The sequence below is a fragment of the Lissotriton vulgaris genome, chromosome 9 (assembly GCF_964263255.1).
Source record: "Lissotriton vulgaris chromosome 9, aLisVul1.2, whole genome shotgun sequence".
NCBI classification, from domain to species: Eukaryota; Metazoa; Chordata; class Amphibia; order Caudata; family Salamandridae; genus Lissotriton; species Lissotriton vulgaris.
In genome coordinates, this window is record NC_141697.1 from 571141403 (window position 1) to 571165898 (window position 24496).

The 24496-nt window shown below is 46.5% G+C and overlaps 1 protein-coding gene across 1 annotated transcript in view; it reads right to left on the bottom strand.

The window, feature by feature from the left end:
• Nucleotides 1-24496, bottom strand: part of LOC147691849 (uncharacterized) — a 323118-nt gene that overhangs the window by 43160 nt on the left and 255462 nt on the right. The window contains exons 21-22 of the mRNA XM_086938124.1: nucleotides 19078-19221; nucleotides 5467-5653 (exon numbers count right to left, since the gene is read on the bottom strand). Of these exons, the coding sequence (XP_086794250.1) occupies nucleotides 5467-5653; nucleotides 19078-19221 (331 nt within the window). The remainder of the gene's footprint in view (nucleotides 1-5466; nucleotides 5654-19077; nucleotides 19222-24496) is intronic.

Below are 24496 nucleotides of genomic sequence, written 5' to 3' on the forward strand. Positions count from 1 at the left end.
TCTGTTTCCAGAAAAATGCCAATAAAAACGTTTTAAAACCAAAAAAAAAGATCAAGTGGAATTGAAACCCAGAACCCACTCAACTTCATCATCTTTTGACACTGAGGGTTCTCTTGACCTCATGGAACCTTCTTGATGGTAAGAAGACCTCATGTAAACTTTGAGATACCCTATAAACGTTCAATAAAAAGGCAGGATAGCCTCGGAGGCTCTCTGGGAGTCTCAGATTGGGGTCATAAGAAGTCTTGGTAGGTGGAAAGCCTGTCAATGGTGCTTTCAATGCACTGGCTGGTAGCAATCTAGGGAATAGCACCTTTCAGTCGCTGTAGAGTCCTGCAACACAACAGCCTAGCAAGGACTGTCAATATGTTTCTTTTGTTAGATCCAGACTTACAGAAAAAAATATTTGCATAATGAAAACACAATTCAAAGCTAAAAGACAATGGCGAAAACAAAATATATTTTTAAGACTGGCAGACTTGGGCAAACCAGGCTCGGGAATCCAGGAGGGTAACGGGGGTTAATTGGCAATAATTCTAAATTTCCTTGGAATTTATAAGAAACTTGAATGTGGATATGCTAAATTGATAACATTTTCCTTGATTGCATATGCTATGCTTGTAACATAATCAGTAATACTTGATTATTGGCATACACTGTATGATACTCTGATTATCCATATACTTCACTAAGGATATATTCATTAAGAAAGCCTGGCCCATGTGTCAGCCAGATTCATATAAAAAGGAAGGCTTTAGCTCAGAGGATAAAGGCAAAGTGAAAATTTGACTTATTTTATCTATGAAAAACAACTATGATGATGATAAATAATTTTATATGATGCAGTAAGCGCTTCAGAAAAAAACTATGGGGCTCACTAGGATGGCGGAAGGACTGGAGTCCGTCCGCCAGCCTGGTATAAACCGGGACCGCCCACCATGCATGCAGCAGTCCCACACACCGGATCAGGATGCGACCGCCATTGTGGCGTTCGGATACTGCATTTTAACATTGCGGTGGCTGCTGCTGACAGCCACACAATGCCTGCCACGTAGTGCTGTGAAATATAGGTGGTACCATGCGTCGTCCCCCCCAGTGCACTGGGGGACCCGCAATGGGCGCCCAAACCCAATCCCCGCCAGCCTTTCCATGGCGGTTCCACTGCAGTGGAAAGGCTGTCTCCAGCCATCATCGTAATTTGGCAGATGGTGCCTGCTAGGAACTACCACCATTTAACCGGTGAATACCGCTCCGCCAGGCAATCATAAGGAATGTCTGTGGTGGTTCAGTGGCGGACAGTCTTTGAGACCGTCGCGGTGAGGTTCCCCCGCCATCCCAATTTGCCGTTGGGGGATCTTGTGGTCGGCGTAGAGAAGGACCGCCACCGCATGGCTGGTGGTGGCGGTCCTTCCGCCATCGTAATTGACCCCTATGTCTGTTGAAAGGGATGCCATTCAAAAAAATTAACATCAGCCTAACCACAACTGTACTAATTTCTGGGGCTCTGGAGCTGGGGTGCCTTTTATGGTTAACATCTGTTTATTGTATTTTCAGAACAAAAATCCCCACCTTCAACCAACCAGCCGGTGGGAAATGATCATAGAGTAAGAAATTAAAAGGAGAAGATAGCCAAGGAAGAAGAGATGAGGAGGAAGGGGGCAAGGGGGCAAGGGGACCAGTTCCAGTTATTGTGTTATATCTCTAACGGCCCTCATCTTGTGGGTTGCGTTCCTGCTGTGGGATCTCTGGTAAGCCCGAGCACACAGAGATAGATGGGGCATGTGAGCTCGTTAGATTCAGAAGATAAGAATTTCAATGTGGATTTCCAGATTTTATCAAAGCGGAAGAGTCCTTGTGATATGTTGGCCGTTATCTTCTCCATTCCCACCACCTCCCATAGCTTATGTAGCCAATCTAAACTGGTTGGGACATCCTCTCTACCACACCTAGCCAGCAGCACTTGCTTAGCCACCCCCAAAGTCAGCCTGATAGATCGTCCCCGGCATGATTGAAGGGGATACGTTAAGGCATTCGGAAGGCCTAATAATATGTAAATGGGAAATCGTGGCAGGTCCGTGCCATCTGTAGAGTTGATGTCATGTAGTGTGGCGTCCCAAAACGGCTGTATCTTAGGGCATTCCCACAGCAGATGGGTCAAGGTACCTATTTGGCCATAGTGACAGCAATGAGCATCCGTCCCTGTTTTCCAGCTTGCCACCCTGTCCGGGGTATAGTATCAATAATGTGCTATTTTAAGGAACATCTCCTTGCCTGTCATGCTACCGTAGGAGGCCCTGGCACTATGTACGATATCTTGCCATTCTTTTGGGGAGCATTCCCGCGTGCATTCTGTCTCCCACCTACTTGGCTGCCTTATAGAGACCATTCAGCCTTTCATCTATGTGAGACTGCATGGCCAGGGAGACAATTATCTTTTATGCTTTCTCTTTTAATGGTTGTTTGAGTATTGTAGACACAAATTTCATCAAATTAAATATTTTTTCCTAAATATTATTTACAAAAAGGGGGAAAAATCAAATGTAATTACTTGATAGTCTAATCCATGAGCCTTTTAAAACATTTTGAAATTTGAAATGAGATTTTTTTTATATACTTTACGAAATTGGTGATAGAGATTTTGCATTACGGTAGAATTGCCCTAAACAGGAATAGTGTTTCTGATGGCTATTAAGCATGACCACATTTGATGAAATAGCCTAAACTGTTCCTAAGATACGTCAATCCATCTTAGAACTAGTTTGCCCAATTTCATGCAGCTTTGTCAAGCGAGAAAAAAGGTATAAGGAGGTCCCAAATGTTGTGCGTGCCATTCACACTCCACTACTATGGTTGTTCAACATCCCACCATACAACACAAAAAATTACACCAGTAGTGGAAGGTAAGGGTTGGTCAAATGTTAGAAGAAAAAACGAAATAGTGATATGTCAACAGCAATCACATGGAGGACCAAAATTTGAATGAAATACCAAACCTGATTAGCAGATACTCAAAAAAATCTTTGTCAAGTATTTGGTGCAATTGTCGATCTGCGTACATACACTGAATGGATGCCAGTTGTGTGTTATTGTTTATCTATACTAATATAATAAAGAGAGAGCCCAAACCTTTGAGGCAGTTAATCTCAGGAACCACAGCACCAATCACAACACCCAATACAGCGTTGGAAAGGGCAGTTGCAGCAGAAGGACATAGGCTATGCAGACGCCCACCATATACATTTAAAAGGTAAAGGAACCGTGCCAGCAAAGTAGTCCCTTGTGGGCGTGTCTGCGTTGTGCTGTGGGCGTGTGCTGGGGGCGTGACAAATGCTGGGGACGTGTGGTACGTTCCGCCCTTCATGCCATGTCTCATATTGTGTGCTAATCCCACCCTGCTCCCTTTAAATACCCCTGCACCCCATAATCATAACCCATCCTTACTCCTTAAAATACCCCAACACCCTTAAACACTAACCCACCATAACCAAACATAGCCCTGAACCCTATAAATACCCCTGTACCTCAAAACCCAAACTTACCCCTGAACCCTAAAAATACCCCTGTACCCAAAAACCAAACCTAGCCCTGAACCCTAAAAATACCACTGTACCCCAAAACCCAAACCTACCCCTGAACCCTAAAATACCCCTGTACCCCAAAACCCAAACCTAGCCCTGAACCCTTAAAATACCCCTGTACCCCCAAACCTACCCCTGAATCCTAAAAATACCCCTGTACCCCAAAACCCAAACCTAGCCCTGAACCCTAAAAATAACCCTGTACCCCAAAACCCAAACCTAGCCCTGAACCCTAAAATACCCCTGTACCCCAAAACCCAAACCTAGCCCTGAACCCTAAAAATACCCCTGTACCCCCAAACCCAAACCTAGCCCTGAACCCTTAAAATACCCCTGTACCCCAAAACCCTAACCTACCCCATACCCCTTAAAATATCCCTATACCCCAAAAGCTAAACCTAGCCCTGAACCCTAAAAATACCCCTGTACCCCAAAACCCATACCTATCCTTAAACCCTAAAACTACCCCTGTACCCCATAACCCAAAACTATATCTGAACCCTTAAAATACCCAAACACCCCAAAACATATACCTCAGTACCTCAAAACATACACCACTATACCCATACTTACCTTATCCAAACATTTAAAAAAAAAATGCTTTTACCATTCATGCATTTACAACGAATTTGGTTGTAAATGTATGCGTGGTAAAAGCATATAAAATGTAATGCCATGTGTTATAATGGCATTGCGGAGTCATGGTACTTTCGTAATGAAAGTATGCGGAGTGATGCTATGCTGAAAGAAATTTGCGGAATAATGGTGTTTACCCTCCCCCGGTAAGTACATTGGTGGCACGGCGGCCCAACTCTCCAGCAACATACTCATATTTTTACACCACCCATTTGAAAAATGCACAGGTCTCTCTAATTGATGGCCAGCACCGACATACACTTTTAGACACAGCTCCCGCCACAAGTTATAGAATTGCGAACTTTAGAGCTGGGGAGCTACGTTCGAATCTCGGCATCAGCTCAACATCCTGTGATTCCAGGCAATTCGCTTTGTCTCTCCGTGCCTACCACAAATGAATGTGTTCTTCTGTAATGTAAATTGTGCTCATGTTGTCGAGTTCGCGCTATATAATATTGCAAGGAAAAATAAAGTAGGGAAACTCGAGTTCACACACTACTGAACGCGCACTCTTAAGTGCATCAGCAGTGCACTGTGAATCGGAGCGTTTCACAGGCCTGTCACAGATAAGAAATGCTATCAAAACGAAATCCTACAAAATAATATACTACTGGCCGGCAGCAATTCATACCCGGACAACGTCGGGACGGGCTGCTAGTGATGTATAAACTGAAAAATAAAGTTTTTTCAAAAAAAGGATTTGGTGCAATAGCCATTACAAGTTTTGGGCAGACATCTCATCCCACCTGAAAGAATACTGATGCCACATTGATTCAGTGAAAGTGCTCACCAACTCTGGATAAACCATGAAAGACACCAGGGTCAGAAAATTGCTCAATCATTAAAGAAAAGATAAAACAATATGTGACTCTCAGACTAGCACAACATGTTCTCTAATCAAGCAAACAAAAACATTTTGCCCTACTTTCGTTTAAGGGAAATTTGTGAGTTGGGCAATCCGACTTCTATGTGACCAATAAATAGACCTTGGATTTATGGTCGGTGTGTACACACAATACCCTGTGCCTCGCACGCCCTTTCTTCTGCACACTTCATATCATGACTTGGTGACCAGGGAGGGTTTCTGAAGGAATCAGAACTTACGATTGCTTCTAGTTAATGTAATTAATGGATTGGGTCAGTGCACTTTCTATTGACTTGCCTGATTTAAATCAAATGTTTCTCTTTTGTCCTTTCTACTCTTTCTTATCATATTTCTTCTCTTCCTCCACAGATATGACCCCTTAATTACCTCACACTGATTTCCAAGTTTAGTGATACGGATGTCCAGCTGCTGGTTTTGCTCTCTGGTGGCACTGCACTCTGCCTCCATGCGGGTCTTCTCTAGCTGCAGAGTGTTAAGTTGGCTCTTCAGAGCTCGGTGATCGACCAGCAACTCCTCCTGCTCCTGTCCTGCCTGGCTTAATGACCTTTTCAACCTTAAATGACATAGAGAAAGACAGTTAAATCTAACTCAGTTACTTACAAGGTTAAGCTAGAGAAGGAGGTAGCCTACGCTACATCCATGGTGGTAGAGTCCATCTGCTAACGCCTGGGAAAAGGAAAGTCTATTTATTATTTATTTATTTTTATTTTAGTGTTTTATAGAGCGCAAACCTGACCCGTGAAGGTATCAGAGCGCTTTACATGGTATACAAGGTCAACAAACCAACATAAAATGCAGAGAATTACAGAACTTATACGAAAGGTTGGCGGGGGCAGGGGTGTTGGATGTAGGGCAAGGGGGTACACCTGAATGATTACAATCAAAGTTAGAAACAGTAAAAACAGCGGTCCACATATTCTTTGCGGGATAATCAGTGATCAGGAGAGGAGGCAATAGTCTTAGCTTCTTCCAGAAGCGATAGTCTTAGATTCGTCAGGCATAATGTGGTGCGTGAGGGCAGGGATTAGATGCGGAATTTACCCATGAGGAAGGTTTTGGCCTCCTTCTTGAAGCGTGCGAGAAAAGCAATTTTTCAGATGTTGGGTGGGAAAGAGTTCCAAATTCTTGGTGCGGCCCCAGTGAACGCCCTATTGTAGGTTCTTTTTTTCTGAAAAAAGGCAGGTTGGAGTAAGAGGTTTCTGGCGGACCGGGAATTTCTGCTTCCTCCAGATACCACTAGTTTCTGTGCCAGATAGGCAGGGGAGTTTGTGTATAGGGCCTTGTGTGTAATGCATGCTAGTTTCAACTGGATTCTGGCTTCTAGCAGGAGCCAATTCAACGCTTTCATGTGTGGAGAGATGTGGTTGAATTTTCTGGTGCCAGTGAGTAGTCGGGCGGCCGCGTTAAGGCAGGCTTTCAGAGGTGCTAAAGAGATCTTAGGCAGACCAGTAAGGGTGGAACATCCATATTCCAGTCTAGAGATGACTAGAGCTTGAACTGCCATTTTTAGGTCAGGAGCGTTGATGAAAGGTTTCAGCTTCCATAGGTAACTCAGGTGGAATCTGGCTGCTTTGGCCATCGAGTTGATGTGGTCGCGCATGTTCAGGTTACATTCAAGGATTATGCCCAGGGATTTGGCAGAGTCCACAATGGTTGGCGGGCAGTTTAGGGCGGTGATGGCCTTGATCCACTTCTGAATCTCCAGGTCAGCTTTTGAAGAGATTAGGAGAAATGCAGTTTTCTTTGCATTGAGTTTGAGTTGGTTAGCGGCTAGCCATTGGACAGTCAGTTTCAGGGTCTCATTCAGAAAGAGGATCTCCTCGAGCGAAGAGATATTGATGTATATTTGGGTATCATCCGCGTACATATGGTAAGAGACGTTTGTGGTGAGAAGAACTTCGGTAAATGGCTATAAGTACAGATTAAAGAGGGTGGGGGACAGGGTTGAGCCTTAGGGGACTCCAACTGTGACCTGGGTTGGAGCTGACAGGCTGCTATTGATGAGGAATCTCTGAGAACGGTTATGGAGGAAGGACCTGAGCCATTCTAGGACCACACCATCCAGGCCCATTCTGAGTTTAAGGCGTTTGAGTAGTTTGTCATGGTTGACCGTGTCGAAGGCAGAGGATAGATCTAACAGTATTAGAAGGCAGGTTTTGCCTTGGTCTAGGGCTTGGAGGGCATCGTCAACAATGTGGAGCATAGTGGTTTCAGTGCTGTGTCCCGGTCTGAATCCAGATTGGAAGTCATCGAGTAGGTGGAAGTTGTTGATGTGGTAGCTTAGTTGCTGTTGTACACATTTCTCCAAATCTTTGACTAATAGCGGGATATTGGAGATAGGTCTGAAATTGTCAGGAGAGTCTGGGTTCAGTGAAGGTTTTTTAAGATAGGGATGACTTGGCTGGCTTTCAAGTGGTCCGGAATCGAACCCTGCTGGAGGGAGGCGTTGATTATTGCAGTCCAGCAAGGGACGATGTATTGGGAGGCAGCAGCGAGGCAGTTGGAAGGTAGTGGGTCACTCAAATGGTTGTTTGGGTTTAAGGAGGAGAGGATTTTGGAGATGGAGTCTTCGTCATAGTATTCAAAGTCAGTTCAGTGGGCTTGGTTTTTAGGAGAGGCCATAGGGAGTGGTGCGGAAGAGGGGGACAGGTCCGAGAAGGGTTGAGAGTAAGTGGCGGCATTTAGTTCAATTCCTAATGTCGTGATTTTATCTGCAAAGAAAGAGGAGAATTGTTCTGACGATATTAGAGATTTGGGGGATTCTTTCTGTGTTTTGGCCAGTTTATTTGATTGGCGTTTGACCAGGTCAAATAGCTTACGGGGTCTATTCTTGGCGTTCTCCAATTCCGATCAGAAGTATTCTTTTTTTGAGTTGAGGATGTGTTTGTTGTCGGAGTTTCTCGCCTGGTGGAGCAGTTTTAGATGTCTGGCAGAGGGGTGTTGTCTCCAGTTTCTTTCGGATTGCCGTAAGGATCGCCTCTCTGTGGTGAGGGGACCAGGAAAAAAGGGGTTTCTCTCTTTGATTTGAGTTCTTTTTAGTTTTAGAGGGGCAAGGTCATCCAGAAGGTTTGCTATAGATGACAAGTAATGATCATTGAGGTCGCTGACTGTGGTCAAATGCGAGGGGGGAGGTGGTCAGAATTACAGCGAGCCTCCAGTTTTGTAAAGTTGAGCTTCTTAGTGTCTCTGGTCCAGTGTTTAGGGATCACCGGTTGCAGTGTCTTTGACTTGTGTATCCCAGGTAAGATGAAGGATATGGAGTGGTGGTCGGACCAGTCGCAAGGGTCTATGGAGATAAGCTTCACTGAGGATTCCTAGGAGATGATCCAGTCAAGGATGGCCCCTTTTGAGTGGGTAGGTAGAGAGCAGGCTTGAGTCAGGGCTTGGTCGGTTAAGAGGTCTTTAATGGCGTTGATGTAGGGATCTTTAGTGTCATTCCAGTGCAGGTTGAAAACACCTAGGAAGATCTCTTTGGCATTGGAGGAGATCTTAGTTGTGATGATTTCAAGGAGGTGATCGGTGAAAGAGTCATTGGAGCCTGGAGGGTGGTAAAAAAAGTGCAAGTTACAGAGATGTACTGAGTTGCGGCAAATAAATGGAGAGTGTGAGGTATTCGCAGGAGTCATTGGTATCCGTCAAGAGTTCCGTGACAAGAAGGGAGGAACAGTAGATGCAGGCAATGCCTCCTCCTTTCCTGTTGGAGTGTCTGTCGAGTCTGGTAAAGGACAATACAGCGACTAGGAAGAATTTCAAGGATTATCCTACCAGAAAAACCAAGTAGCGCATTATAGGTGATGCCCAAACATTGTATGGATACAGAACAAATCCAACCACTAAAAATAACAAAGATGAACATCAAACACAATCACCAAATAAACTATTTATAGACTAACATACAATGCGACAAACACATAAAATAGCGTTCTGAGAAGGCATCCAAAAACCAAATGAATATGCCACAGAAATAGCTATAACAAACAAATGGAAAGCCACCAAATGCAACCACCACAAACCACTTGCATAGCCACTTAACAGTAAAGAAGAAAAACCTATGTACACCCAGAAAGGATAACCTAATTACAGCATTTGGATACCCCAACAAAATCATGCGAGTACCAGCAGAATACAACCATCACACATAGGAAAGTATCTAAAGGTATCCACAATTTTAAAAATATCAGCCACAGTTAATACATTTGAATCATTAGGATAACAATTTCAACATTTGATTGACATCTACTTCATAAGCCATGAAAAGTCACATTACACATAAGGGGTCACCAAGAATATGTGAATCCTCACAAGAGAATATCTATAAGAACCAAACAATCCTTACCTAATCCCTCTAAACAGGCTATACATTGACTGCCACATGGTCATCAAAAAGTACACTGACCAGGTCCATGCAACCAAAATAAAAAGCATGGATCTTTCATATCCACAATAATACAAAAGGAGATGGCTTCTGAACCAAGCTGGAGCCCCTTGGGTTTTACAAACCGATCATATAGACACCCAAAAGAATCTGATTCCCTCCACTGTACACTCCTCCACCAACTAAGATGTTCTTAATCAACAAATCTCGGTGTCACAAAGGTTGCACCAGAATTTCAGAGGGCATGGTAGTGAAAGTGGACCTTAATTCATAGTGTCAGGTAACTCAGATAAGGGATCTTCACTTTTTTCTTTACTTTCGGGCAGGTAGGATACGAATTGTTTATAAATTTAATGAAGATACTCATGATGGAAAACCAGGGTTACAAGGTAGTTTGTCTTCCTTCCCCATCATGGTTTTCCTCTGAATATGCAGAAGCACTGACCAGAAAACAATAGGCAGTTTGTTTTCTACTTATAGCTTCGAAACATGTGAATTGAAATTTACCAATCTAAAGAAATACATCACATGGAACTTAGCACAAGACAGAGATGACAACTCACAAACTAGGGGAAAGAAAGAGTGACAGCTACATCCTACTTAGAAAACTGGACTGACCTAAGAACCTATTTTGAGATAGATCCAGGACAGTGAGGCTTGTAAAGGCTTTTCAAGAACTTAATGGATTGTTGCTTAAAATATCCCTATTAAGACCTTACTGGAAATGATATCAACAAATAATTTTCCTCACAAAAATGCACTTAAGTTTGGATATCAAAGCCTTCTCAATATTACTGATAAAGATGCACTGCTACCCATTAGGTAATCCTACAGGGCCTGGGCCACAGAATACAAGCATTAGATTAGAGAATACAACACGCTTGGTTTCAGTAAGAAAATCAAAATGCTTCCTATCCCTACCATGTTGTGAACATATCACTGACAAACTGATCGACCTAAAGGAAAAAATATGAAAAATACACATGAAAACGAAGAGGGTTGAAATACAAAAAAGTGTATAGTAATGGAAATAATAATAATGTATACCAGCATGCAAGGGCTGCAGATGGCTCATCAATCTGCCTTAAAAGAAAAACATCTTGTAAAAGAGGAGTTAACAAGAGGATCAGTGAAAGGTAAAAGAGCGACAAAGAAGATCCATATGTAGGAAGTATCTAGACCTACTTTCAGGAATGAGCCACATGCCTTCCGGTGAGAGAGACAGATGGGGACACACAGGGACACACTCACTCTTTATAGAAGGAAAGCCTTTTTTCTCATTAAACAATTTTTACCACATTTTTGAAAAATACAGTATAAAATACTGACTTTCATGTTCCAAAGATGGTGGAGATTTGTAAACTGATCAAATTGATAAAAGCTATGACAGTGGTTAACATGGAATAAGCCAGAGACAATTTTAGCCATGAAAACAAGAAAAACATTTCAATGAAAGTACACCAAATCACAAATGTTTGTAGTGAACTTCCATTTGGTGCATTCCGTTGGTTTGGTGTATTTTAACCTGAGCTATTTAGAAGCTCCAAGTGAAAAACAAACTGTCAATAATCCTTGCATCCATTAAATCAACACATTACATGTTCATAAGGTCAGAAATATCTGAAAATGAGAAATACGTGTTCTCATAGGATGATGATTGGTAAGGGAACGCTGACACAGCAAGCTGTTTTCGGAACCTCTAAAGATTCATTTGCATATCCAATATTCACCCAGCCTTTATGATGGGCAGCTTTGTCCAAGAACAGAAGGCAGAGGGGAAGTTAACTTCTGCTTTTGCTTCCAAATTGTACTGTCCCATGTTATGTAGCCTTCTAGTCCAGGATGCCATGGGGGCGGGGATTCCATCTATATTTATAATCAATAATGCATAAGCATCTTCACTCAAATTTGTATACAAATATTTCAGTGGGGTGTCACCCCACTATAGTTACTGGCAAAGGCCGAGAAGAGATTCTGACAGCCACCGATGTGCCACCCCGACAAATAATGTGCACCCACAAATGGGTATACATCCCCCTTGCCATGCACCAGGGGAGAAGGACCCAGTATGCAAATACAGGGCACCGTTTGTGAGGATGAAGAAGGACCTAGCTTCCAAACAGCTGTACTGGAATCCAGTTTGCAACTGTAAACAGGGCACTGAGTCAGCAGTCACCCTTTCATGTCCTCCTTCACTATTATTTCTTTAAGGGTAAAAGCTGCTTCGCTGTCCTGTCAGCAATTGCAAAATAGCCTTCTGGGTAGTTGTCAACTTGTCCTTGTCCACCTTGGCCCACAAAAAAGCTGTGAGCAGGGAGGGCCAGGTTAGGTGATAGCTGCTCTAGTTCAGACATTGTGGCAGGTGTTATCTCCACTGCTTTAAAAAACACATAACAAAGAAAAATACCCCCACCTGCTTAACGGCAAGGCCAGGGTGGACTGTGAGCAAACAGTACTCCTGTCCATCTGTGGTGTCTCTTTGTAAATTGTTGATGAATTTCATTGTGCACTTTCAGGAATTGCAATAGAACATTATTTTTCTAAATAAACATTTGTGTCTGTTGAATGTTTGTTAAATGGGTTCATGCCTCAGTGAGAAGCAGTAAAAAAGGAGTATATTTTATATAAATAGAGCAGTAGAGTGGCTGGGAATTTTAACAGCTATATTGTCAAGGAGAAAAATGAAAACACTACCATTTTAATTTCTCTCCATTCTTGGTCGGTGCACAAATACCTGACCCTGAGACAGCAATGCCTGTCCTAGGGGCAACAATGTACTACAGTTCGTTCCCTCGATAGGAACAACTAAGTATTGAAAAGGTCTTCCAGGAAATCTTTAACAACCGAATATTGAAAAAGATGTTCAAGAATGGCATTTATGATATGTAGCAATTGCTGCAAACATATTTTAATGAAAGAACAGGCCAGATAAAGCCAAATTAAAAATGTAAGGTGGTACCATAGATGAAAAAAGTGAATATATATATATATATTTGTGCAGCATGCTTCGCCAACTACATCCAGGTAACCAGGAAGTGACGAATACGGACCAAGTTTTTCGTGCAAGAATTTTTATTTTCAAACACCCAGCACTACCTCAATTATTTTCTTTGTAGGAGAGTGTTGTGCTGTCCGGGAGCTACCACGGCTGATCCTTACAGGAACAACTGTCTCTTTCGTTTCAAGGAAAACAGCGTCCTGCCGCTCGGCCCTGAGTCGAAGAAGGGGTCCGTAGATTACTGAGGAAGCAAGATCAATAGTACAAATGCAGCATGCTTCGCCAACTAGATCCAGGTAACCAGGAACTGACAAATACAGACCCAGTTTTTCGTGCAAGAATTTTTATTTTCAAACACCCAGCACTACCGCCATATATATATATAACAGAGTTGTGGTAGCCACAAATTAGGATTCTCAGAGATAGGAATTCCTCAGGTTATTGCTTCTTAATAACTTAGCCACTGTTTAATGAATAGCCATTCTACACCGAACTGGCTCTGTGAGGCAACTGCCAATATAAGGCATCACGGGTAGTTACAGCTCCTGAAGTCTAAAAGAGGCAGGAGGTATACTCAACTCATAATCAAAGCCTATCAAGCTGCAATTTTACAGCATAGGTGCTGTAATGTAGATTTGAGAAAACAAGTACTTATCTTTGGGAATGCTCTTTCTGGCGAATACTCTATCTAATCGCAGATTTCTCACCTTAGAATACTACCCAGGCAACAGACTGGATCAGGAAAACTTTTCTTCAAGCAGTGCTTCTGTGTGCTTCTAGATGGAGCGGTGTGGCTCTGTGCTGACTTCTGGGACGCCCGAGAAGTATATGCACCATTCAGGTGAGCTGAATTCAGGTGCGCTTATCTTTTCCTCTTCTGCAACTTCAGACATGAATGTGAACAATTGTTGCCACCAGTGTGTTAAATAGTAATTTGAGACCATTATAGATGTTAAGAAGAGGACACTCCACTGAATGGGGAAGTAAGAGGGCAGTGAGGAATTTGCGGTTTGATAATGTATCAACCAGACAGAGCGTTCCCGAAGGCAAGTCATTTGTTCTTTTGAGGGATACTTCTAGCCACAGATCCTTCACCTTAGAATAGTTACCAAAGCAGTACCTCCCTAGGTGGAGGGTTGGTAGAGTAGACTCACATCAAAAAGTCTTGCAGGACCAAGCAGGCAAAATGTACTTCCCACTCAACCTGGCTGTCAAGGCGACGGGAGCTTTGTGAATGTAGACACTGATGCCCTTATTGCAGCCTGGCAGATATCAAGGAAAGGCACTCTGCATACCAATGCAGTGGTAGTGTCTTAGCCCTAGCGGAATGGGCTCTCAGACCTTCTGGAGCCTGCTTCTTGGCATGTGTGTAGCAGTTATTAATGCAGAGAACTAACCACCTCAAAAGGGTCCTCTTCTTCACAGCCTTCCCATTCTGTGCTCAGGAAAATCCACAAGAAGTTGATCATCCACTTGATGGTAATTGGTATGATCAATGAAAAAGCTTAAATCCCTTTCAGGGTCCAACTAACAACGCCTCTCTTCCTCTTTCGAGGGGTGAGCAAAGAACGCTGGTAGATTGATGGATTGTCAATGTGGAAACTTTTGGAAAGAATGCCAGTGAGTGCTCAGCACCAAATTATTCGGGCAAAAGGTGGCGTAGGGCACTTGCACTGAAAATGCCAGAAGTTCACTCATACGATTAGCTGATGTCATCGCAATGAGGAAGATGGTCTTTAAAATCAGGTGACCCAGAAAGCAACTATGCAGCAGTTGAAGGCCTTACACAGAAGAAACGTAAATGTCCGGAGGGACCGCATCAATCAGACAGGAGGAGGCATCGCCATCATCCACAGGAACTCCATCCGCATCACGACCAACACCGACGACACCCTCGCACCCGCCGAGCACCTGCACTTCCAGATCCACATCAACCCCAGGACCACCCTCAGAGGCACCCTCATCTACAGACCCCCGGGACCACGCACACAATTCAGCGAGGACATCGCCGACTTCGTCAGCCCGCATGCCCTCCCCTCCGCTGACTACATCCTCCTCGGGGACCTCAACTTCCACCTGGAGAACAACAACGACCGCAACACCACCACCCTGCTGGACAACCTCGCCAACCTCGGACTCAAGCAACTGGTGACCACCCCTACCCACTACGCCGGACATACTCTCGACCCTGTCTTCTCCTCCAGCAAGGACATCACCTTCAGCCACGCCACCGGACTCCACTGGACGGACCACAGCTGCGTCCACTTCAGCTTCAAAAGGACCACGATCCACCACCACCAGCAACAGGTTGCACGCAGAAGCTGGAACAAGATCACAGCCGACCAGCTCGCAACTTCCCTGAGCAAGAACCCACCCACCAGCGCAACGAACCCCAGCCAAGCGGCCACCAACCTCACAAAGTGGATCAGCGACTGAGCAGACGACCTTGCCCGTCTGAGGACCCCGCCTAGGAGACCCGGCAGCAAGAAAGCCCCATGGTTCACCGACGAACTCAAGAACTCGAAGAAGAACTGCAGAGCCCTTGAGAAAGCCTGGCGCAGAGACCCAACACCTGACAACATGACTGCCCTCAAGGTCGCCACCCGAATACACCACCAACTGATCCACACCACCAAGAAAACTGCATTCAAGGAACGACTGGACAACAACGCACACAACAGCAAGGAACTCTTCAACATCGTTAAAGAGCTCTCCAACCCCAACGCCGGAAACAACGACATCACCCCTTCGCAAGACCTCTGCAACTCCCTCGCCTCCTACTTCCACAACAAGATTGCAGACATACACAACAGCTTAAGCACTCAACCGACGCACGCCACGACCGAACCACCGCCCCCCACCACCACCCTCCGCGCCTGGACCCCGATCAACACCGAAGACACCATCCGCACGATGAACTCCATCCACTCCGGATCTCCGACCGACCCTTGCCCTCACCACGTCTTCAACAAGGCCGACGCTGTTATCGCACCCCACCTGCGGGACATCATCAACACCTCCTTCAACACCGCCACCTTCCCGGAGAACTGGAAGCACGCCGAACTCAGCGCCCTACTAAAGAAGCCATCAGCCGACCCCTCCGACCTCAAGAACTACCGACCCATCTCGCTGCTCCCGTTCCCCGCAAAAGTCATTGAGAAGACCGTCAACAAGCAGCTGGCCGCCTTCCTCGAGACGAACGGATCCCTCGACCTCTCACAGTCTGGCTTCAGGTCCAACCACAGCACCGAGACCGCCCTGATCGCAGCCACCGATGACATCCGAGCTCTGCTCGACAAGGGAGAAACAGCGGTCCTCATCCTCCTAGACCTCTCCGCGGCCTTCGACACCGTCTGCCACCGTACCCTAGTACAGCGCATCAGCAACGTCAGAATCCAGGAGAAGGCACTGGAGTGGACCATCTCCTTCCTCGCCGGAAGGACACAGAGAGTCCGCCTCCCCCCGTTCAGATCAGAAGCCACCGAAGTCATCTGTAGCGTTCCTCAAGGCTCCTCGCTCAGCCCAACCCTCTTCAACGTCTACATGAGTCCCCTCACAGCCATCGCACAACAGCACAACCTCAACATCATCTCCTACGCCGACGACACCCAGCTGATCCTCTCCCACACCAACGACCCCGCCACCGCCAGAGCCAACCTACACGAAGGGATGAAGGAAGTAGCCGAATGGATGAAGAACAGCCGCCTGAAACTGAACTCGGACAAGACGGAAGTCCTCATCCTGGGATCCTCACCCTCTGCCTGGGACGACTCCTGGTGGCCCCCCCGCCCTAGGCAGCGCACCCAAACCAACAGACCACGCACGCAACCTGGGCTTCATCCTGGACTCCTCCCTCTCCATGACCAGACAAGTCAACGCCGTCTCCTCGTCGTGCTTCAACATCCCACGCATGATACGCAAGATCTTCCGGTGGATCCCCACCGAGACCAGGAAGACGGTCACCCAGGCCCTCGTCACCAGCCAACTGGACTACGGCAACTCCCTCTACGCCGGAATCACCGCCAAACTCCAGAAGAGACTCCAGCGGATCCAGAACGCCTCAGCAAGACTCATCCTGGACATCCCCCGCCGCAACCACATCTCCGGACACCTGCGAGACCTGCACTGGCTCCCGGTCAACAAGAGAATCACCTTCCGTCTCCTCACCCACGCACACAAAGCCCTGCACAACCAAGGACCAGGATACCTCAACAGCCGCCTCAACTTCTACGCTCCCAAACGCCAGCTCCGATCGACCGGCCACGCCCTCGCCGCCGTCCCCTGCATCCGAAGAGCTACCACAGGGGGAATGTCCTTCTCCTACCTCGCCGCCAAGACCTGGAACTCCCTCCCGACCCACCTCCGCCTGACCCAGGACCACCTCGCCTTCAGGAAGCAGCTCAAGACCTGGCTGTTCGAGCAGTAGCGGACCCCCCTCCCCAAGCGCCTTGAGACCCTCCGGGTGAGTAGCGCACTATACAAATGCTTTGATTGATTGATTGATTGAAGTTATAGTCTCCTACCATAACATTTGGGAGGGAACATGTGTTAAAACCTATAAAAAGACTCATCATACCAGATGATGTAAACAAGGACAGTGGTTGGGCAAACACAAACAAATTCAAAAGACTCACAAATAAACTTTAATAGTGCCCACTTCAAAACCTTTCTGAGCTAAAGATAAAACAAACAAAAGAAAGTCCAATAGCTATAGGTGTAACAGGACAGTCTTGCGAATACCACAACAGGCCACAGATTTTGTCCCAGCACGCAGCACAAATGGATTTCATGCAAGGGCGTCTTGCAGCAAGGATGACATCTACCACTTCAGGCAGCAGTTAAAACACAGTAAGTTGCCACTGATCAATCTCTACACATGTATGTGTAGATTACACAGATTTGAGTGGCGGACCTGGCTCTGTTTCTGAGACAGGATGTCTTCCAGAAGTCAAAGGCTGATCAGAGGACACATGCACATGGCCAGAAGATCCAGGTATCATACTCTACTGGAACAATCTCGAGCCACTATCCAGAGCCACTAGGATGATTTGGGCCAGCTTGTTCCTGATCTTTTTCAAAACTCAGGATAGGAAAGCCAGTGGCAGGAAGGCATATAGGAGTCCTGTGTTCCAACCCAGCTAGAAAGCATCCTCAAAGAAGTGCTCTTGCCAAAATTCGAACGTGCATAGCTTTTGGTACCATGCATTCTTAAAGGCGGTTAAAAAGAACTAGCCACTGTTCTCCACACTGCTAGAAGACACCCTGTGCCACCTTGTGATGTACAAATAACACAACTGGGTTTGGGCTCCCAACAGCAAGGCCAAGCCTCTGACCAATATTTAACTAAACAACTGCCAATACTGTTGTCTTATCCAATCTCAATTCGTATCACCATATTGAACATCCAACAACATGTGTACTAGACTACTAGCTCTGTCTGAATCAATCTTCTCTTTTTTTATTATTTTGTTAGCAAAACCAAAGCATTTGTGAAATTTTTTACACTTTTACATTTTTACATCATGATTGCAACCAAAAAATCACATTAAAAACATTCAGTCATACAAAAACATGATTTACACATTCAATCTCTCATTCAACCTTTCCACGCAATCACACAAAACATCCCATACATTCACAGCACACAAACAAAATATTTACAGGGGAAGAGGAATTGGAGTAATAATGCCCATGCTGACCCTCACAGTGCTTTCCAAATCCATGTCTATGGTCTTGAAAGGACTAGGGTGCCTGCTGAACTGGTTGGGAAGGCTTTCTCTGTCTGTACATCAACTCTCTGTAATAACCTCTAAACTTTCTAAATTGATGCAGGAAATGTCTAGTATGGGTCAATAGCCCCAAAGAGCATGCATTAGCTCTACTGTTCTTATAGCGTGTACTAGTCTGCCTTTTCACTGAAAATGTGGGAGCCATCAAATGTAATATCCATGAGGGAGGCCTATACATCACTGTAGAATCCTGTGAAATGCAAGGACACATCAACAAAGTACAACAGAAGTACTGACTACCCTTCCTGGGTCATCCATTGCATCCAGACACCTGGAAACAACATATTTTTCCTAGTCCTTTAGAGGCCGTGCAGCAACTTCATGAAGTGATTCTATCTAAAAAAAACTACAGTATAGATTTATGGCAAACCAAAAGAAGCACAATTTGTGAGTAAATATTAAGTTCCATAACAAGGTTGGTATAAATCCATTCAGCAGTTTGACCTGTAGGCATAAGCAAAATTTCCTATGGGAGCCAAAATTAGAAAACACAACTATTTTCACAAAGTACCCCCACCCCCTTTAACTTTATTACCCTGAAAGGACCTACATGAAAATTGACACGGAGGCCACTGATTCTAAGGTTATTGGCAAATCAAAAATACCTTTTCAATGGAAAGTGTCCCAGATCCATAACTCCACAACAATGACTGCCACTGTGCAATATACATGTGCAGAGATATTCTATTGTTTATGAATTTTACAGAGAATCCCAGGATGAAGGTAAATATTAATTTCAGAAGGGCCTCTAGAGTGAAAATCGAACACCAACCGAGAGGATGTGGTAAGGATTGAAGCTGTGTGACATCATTTACCTCTCCATGTCGTCTTGAAGCTTTAGGTGGTCTTCCTCGAGTGCTCTTTGCCTCCGAGCATCCTTCTGTAGACGTTCCTGCTCTTCCTTCAAGGACCCTTCCAACTCCTCTAAGTGGGCCTTTTGAGCCAGCAGCTGGTTGTACCTACATAACAAAAAAAGAAATGTATTCCAAAAGACTCGAAAGACAACATCATGTTAGATAACACATTGTTTGACTCATTTGGGGCTTTAAGGGTAGCTTGTAGGCAAACTATTAGAAATTTATGAGCAAGATATGACTCTCTGGAGGCACCTGCAGGCAAGTACAAGATGTCATCAGTGAGAAAAACTTGCTGCCACCAATCAAAATGTCTGATCACTCACCTAGTGACCCTCTGAGAGTGGCTGGGCATGTTAAACAACGGTTAATCCGTTGTGTTCTAAGACACCAACAGGATGGTTGATGGTGAAGAGACAGATTTCAAGCATAACAGGGGTATATCAGGAAGAAAGTGGCAATTAAATCCACACTTGAGAACCTTCTGAATGAAACAACATAAATCCCTGTATGAGTTTGCAGACAAACTTAGAGTCAACAAAGTATAAAAATATTCTATAAACGCACAAAGAATCAAGCATTGTTTAATACAATGCATAGAACAATTGTACATGTTCACATATGTGTTTCTTAAATGTGCATAATGCTACGTAAAAAAGAACATAATTATGGTTTCTGGATGGCAGAGATATGCACCCTATCCAAGCAGGAACCACAATCCTAGTCAGGATAAGTCACAAACACACCCTAAACTGACCTGTGCTCACCCCCTGGTAGTTTGGCTCTGAGCAGCCAGGTTCAACTTAAGAGGCAATGTGTTAAGTATTTGTGCAATGCTTCCAGCAGTAAAACAGTAAAAACACCACAGAAAAGATACCACACCTGGTTAGAAAATTAGAACTTAATTTAATGAACGAAACAAGACCAAAATGACAAAAATCCAATAAGTAGAACCAGAGTTATGAATAAGAAAAACCTGTAATGTAGTGCTTAAAAGCATAACATGCCAAACGGGACTATCTGGTCGCGCTAGACCGGGTCAAATTCAAGAGTTCAGGCCAACCTCAATGGAGCGTGGGTCGGATACAGGGACCAGCCTTGGCTCGCTGCAAAGTATCTTGGTTGCGTCGAAGACGAGATGCGGAGTGCAGGTGAAGCGATGCAGCGATAACTGTCTACACCATGGGTACTCACAAACTTTCTCTAAGGGGGCAAATTTACAGTGTAGTTTGTGGCCGAGGGCCGCACCGGTGGGGGCGTGGTCAGTGAGAGAGGGGGCGGGGCTAGAGACAAAAAAAAACTGTGACCATGAGGTTGAACACAGGCCCTGGCAGCGGATGTCTTTGTCCACTGAGCCACCAGACCGAGCATACACACATCTCTCTCTCTCTCTGTCTCCCTCCCTCTCTCTTTCTCTTCCTCCCTCCCTCTCTCTATTTCTCTACCTCCCTCTCACTCTCTCTCTCCGTCCCTCCCTCTCTCGTCTCCCTCACTCCCTCTGTCTCCCTCACTCTCTCTGTCTCCCTCACTCTCTCTGTCTCCCTCACTCTCTCTGTCTCCCTCCCTCCCTCTCTGTCTCCCTCCCTCCCTGTCTCCCCCCTCTCTCTGTCTCCCTCCTTCTCTCTGTCTCCTTCCCTCTCTCTGTCTTCCTCCCTCTGTCTCCCTCCCTCTCTGTCTCCCTCCCTCTCTGTCTCCCTCCCTCCCTATCTCTGTCTCCCTCCCTCCCTCTCTCTGTCTTCCTCCCTCTCTCTTACTCTACCTCCCCTCTCTGTCTCCATCCCTCTCTTTCTCTCCATCCCTCTCTTTTTCTCCCTCCCTCTCTTTTTCTCTCCCTCTCTCTCCGTCTCCCTCACTCCCTCCCACTTCCTCCCTCCCTCCCTCTCTCCATCTCCCTCCCTCTGTCTCCCTCCCTCTCTCTGTCTCCCTCCCTCTCTTGGTCTCCCTCCCTCTCTTGGTCTCCCTCCCTCTCTCCGTCTCCCTTTCTCTAACTGTCTCCCTCCCTTTCTCTAACTGTCTCCCTCCCTCTCTCTCCCTGTCTTCCTCTCTCTCTCCGTCTCATCCTCTTTCTCCCTCCCTCCCTCCTTATGCCTCTGCCTCCCTCCCCTCCCCTGTCTCTCCCTCTCTCTCCCTCCCCGACTCTCTTTCCCTCCCTCGCCTTCCCCAGACTCACCCTCTCTCCCTCGCCCTCACCTGACTCTCTCTCTCTCTCTCTCTCTCTCTCTCTCCCTCCCTCTCCCTCCCTCCCCTGACTCTCTTCCTCCCTCCCCTCACACTCCTTCCCTCCCCTCACACTCACTCCCTCTGTCTCTCCCTCCCTCGCCCTCCCCTCACACTCCCTCCCTCTGTCTCTCCCTCCCTCGCCCTCCCCTCACTCTCCCTCCCTCTGTCTCGCCCTCCCTCGCCCTCCCCTGACTCTCACTCTCCCTCTCCCTCACCCTGCCCTGGCTCTCCCTCCCTCCCTCCCTCTCCCCTGACTCTCCCTCTCTCTCCCTCCCCTGACTCTCCCTCTCTCTACCTCCCTCCCCCTCTCTCTACCTCCCTCCCTCCCCTCACTCTCCCTCCCTCACCTCACACTCCCTCCCTCTGTCTCTCCCTCTCCCTCTCTCGCCCTCCCCTCACTCTCCCTCCCTCTGTCTCTCCCTCCCTCGCCCTCCCCTCACTGTCCCTCCCTCTGTCTCTCCCTCCCTCGCCCTCCTCTGACTCTCACTCTCCCTCTCCCTCACCCTGCCCTGGCTCTCCCTCCCTCCCTCCCTCTCCCCTGACTCTCCCTCTCTCTCCCTCCCCTGACTCTCCCTCTCTCTACCTCCCTCCCCTCACTCTCCCTCCCTTCCTCCCCTCACACTCCCTCCCTCTGTCTCTCCCTCCCTCGCCCTCGCCTGACTCTCACTCTCCCTCTCCCTCACCCTGCCCTGGCTCTCCCCCCCTCCCTCCCTCTCCCCTGACTCTCCCTCCCTCTCCCTCCCCTGACTCTCCCTCTCTCTACCTCCCTCTCCCTCCCCTGACTCTCCCTCTGTCTCCCTTCCCTGACTCTCCCTCTCTCGCCCTCACTCTCCCTTCCTCAATCTCCCCTGTCTCTCCCTCCCTCTGTCTCTCCCTCCCTCTGTCTCACCCTCCCTCTGTCTCACCCTCCCCTGACTCTCCCCCTCCCTCTCTCACTCCCTCCCTCGCCCTCCCCTGACTCTCTCACTCCCTCAACCTCCCCTGACTCTCCCTCCCTCTGTCTCCCCCTCCCTCGCCCTCTCTCTCCATCTCTGTCTCCCTATCTCTGTCTAGGCAAGGTGTATTAATTCTATTAGTAATATCACGAAAAGCAAGAGCTATTTGCTGCACACATCGAACCACCTTCCCCAGCCTTCCCAAAATCTGCAGCACATTATTAGTGACTCCCTAATGTAGAGGGTGCACGAGAGCTGGCTGGACCACTGCAGCAGAGATCAGGTGTAATCCGGAGGGCAGAGATTCCAAATAAGGCTGGGCTGATTCAGACTTTCATCCCTTCAGTGTCGATAAAACAAATGCTACTCGAGGCTGCCCAGAGTGATCTCCAAGTGGCTCGGTTCAATCAGTCACGGGGTTTGTCCTGATCACTGTAATTGTCCAAAAATCCCCCCTCCCCCCCTCCTCTGTGGCAGCCCGGGATGAGTCAGCTTGCCTGGCGCACACACAGCCGGAGCACTTCACAGGTCTTTAAAAGACCATTAAATCGTTAATGAGGCTTTGTTCTGTTTCACCTCTTCTGAGGCCCCTGCAGCTCCACTCTATGGCTGGAGTTTCCCAGCCCCCCCTAGAGCAGAGCCTCTCCGAGTCAGGCTGCATCAACCGCCGGTGTTTACTAAAACTCTTGAATTTTTTTTTTTTAATTGGTACATGCCTGCAAGGTCCGGCGGGCCGCCAAGGAAGGCTTGCCGGGCCGCCACCGGCCCGCGGGCCGTACTATGAGTACCCCTGGTCTACACTGTAGAGGGGCTGCGTTGGTTCCAAGCCACACAAAGGCAATGATGCATCGAGAATTGAGTCGATGCGAAGTGCAGTCAGCAATGTGTCAAAGTCGATCCTCGCAATGGCAGTGGATTCTGCTGGAGAAGCACTTCAAACCCACTCCCCAGAGTCCAGGACTGGGTTACCACCACTTTGCAGGGTAAACTCACAGACAGCAGCATCCAGGTGCTGTAGCAGGAAAGTTGGAAGTCTTTTATGTCCCTGAGACTCCAATCAGGAGGCTAGCCAACAAGCCCTTGGAGTCATTCTGATTTCTGAGTTGTAGAGATGCAGGCCCAATCCTCCTCACTCCCAGGCAAAAGGGCAGCAGGAGTCCAGCAGAGTAGCAGTCCTTGTAGAAGCACAGTAGTCCTTCCTGGCAGAGTATCATCACGTCCAGGAGTGTAATGAGTTGGTGATGTCTGAAATCCTTTTTTTATACACAGTTATGCCTTTGAAGTGGGGAAAAGCTTCTAGAGGCATACTTTTGAAGCACACAGATCCTCTTCCTCCCCTGCCCTGGCTCCAAGCTGGCTGGAGTGACAATGTAGGGTAGATAAGTCCTATTGTGTGTGGACAGGACACCGCCTCTTCAGGTTTACATGAGGCTGAGGCCAGCTCCTCCCTCCCATCCTACCCTGGATGTCCAATTAAGTCATACCTAAGCTCCCATTGTGTGTGGCTGTCTAGAGGAATACACAAATCCCAGCTGCCTGCCACACCAGAAATGCAATCATAGACCGGCACCAAATGGTTAAGGCAAGAAAATGACCAATTTCTAAAAGTGAGATTTTTAGAACTGTAATTTAAAATCCGACTTCACCATAAGTTAGGATTTTAAATTTGGAGTCTAGAGACACCAAAGATGAATCAATCATATTGTCCCATATTGCAATTATGCTTATGAAAATAATAAGGTAATCCCAATGTTATCCTATGGAAGATATAGGCCTTGCAGAATTGAAAAATAATATCGCAATTATGCTTATAAATGTAATAAAGTAATCCCAATGTTATCCTATGGAAGATATAGGCCTTGAAGCAGGGAAAAATAATGTAAGAGTTTTTCACTGCTTGGATATGTGAATCTTAAAAGTTCCTTTTCCTACTTTTTAAATACACAGCAACCTGCCCTTGTGCTATCCAAGGCCTACCTTAGGAGTGAGGTATATGTATTAAAAAGGAAGGTTTGAGCCTGGCAAAAGGATTATGTGAGAGGGCCAGGTAGAGAGAGGGTGAGGTGTGTCTGAGACGGCTGAGGAAGAGGGAATAATAAATACGGAGGTAGACAGGTGAGGTAGAGGGGTGCGTTGACATAAAGGAAGTGCAGAAATGTGTCAGAGAGATGTTACTGAAGAGGAAAAGAAGTAGAGGTATTGAGAAAGGAGTAAGGTACTTAAAG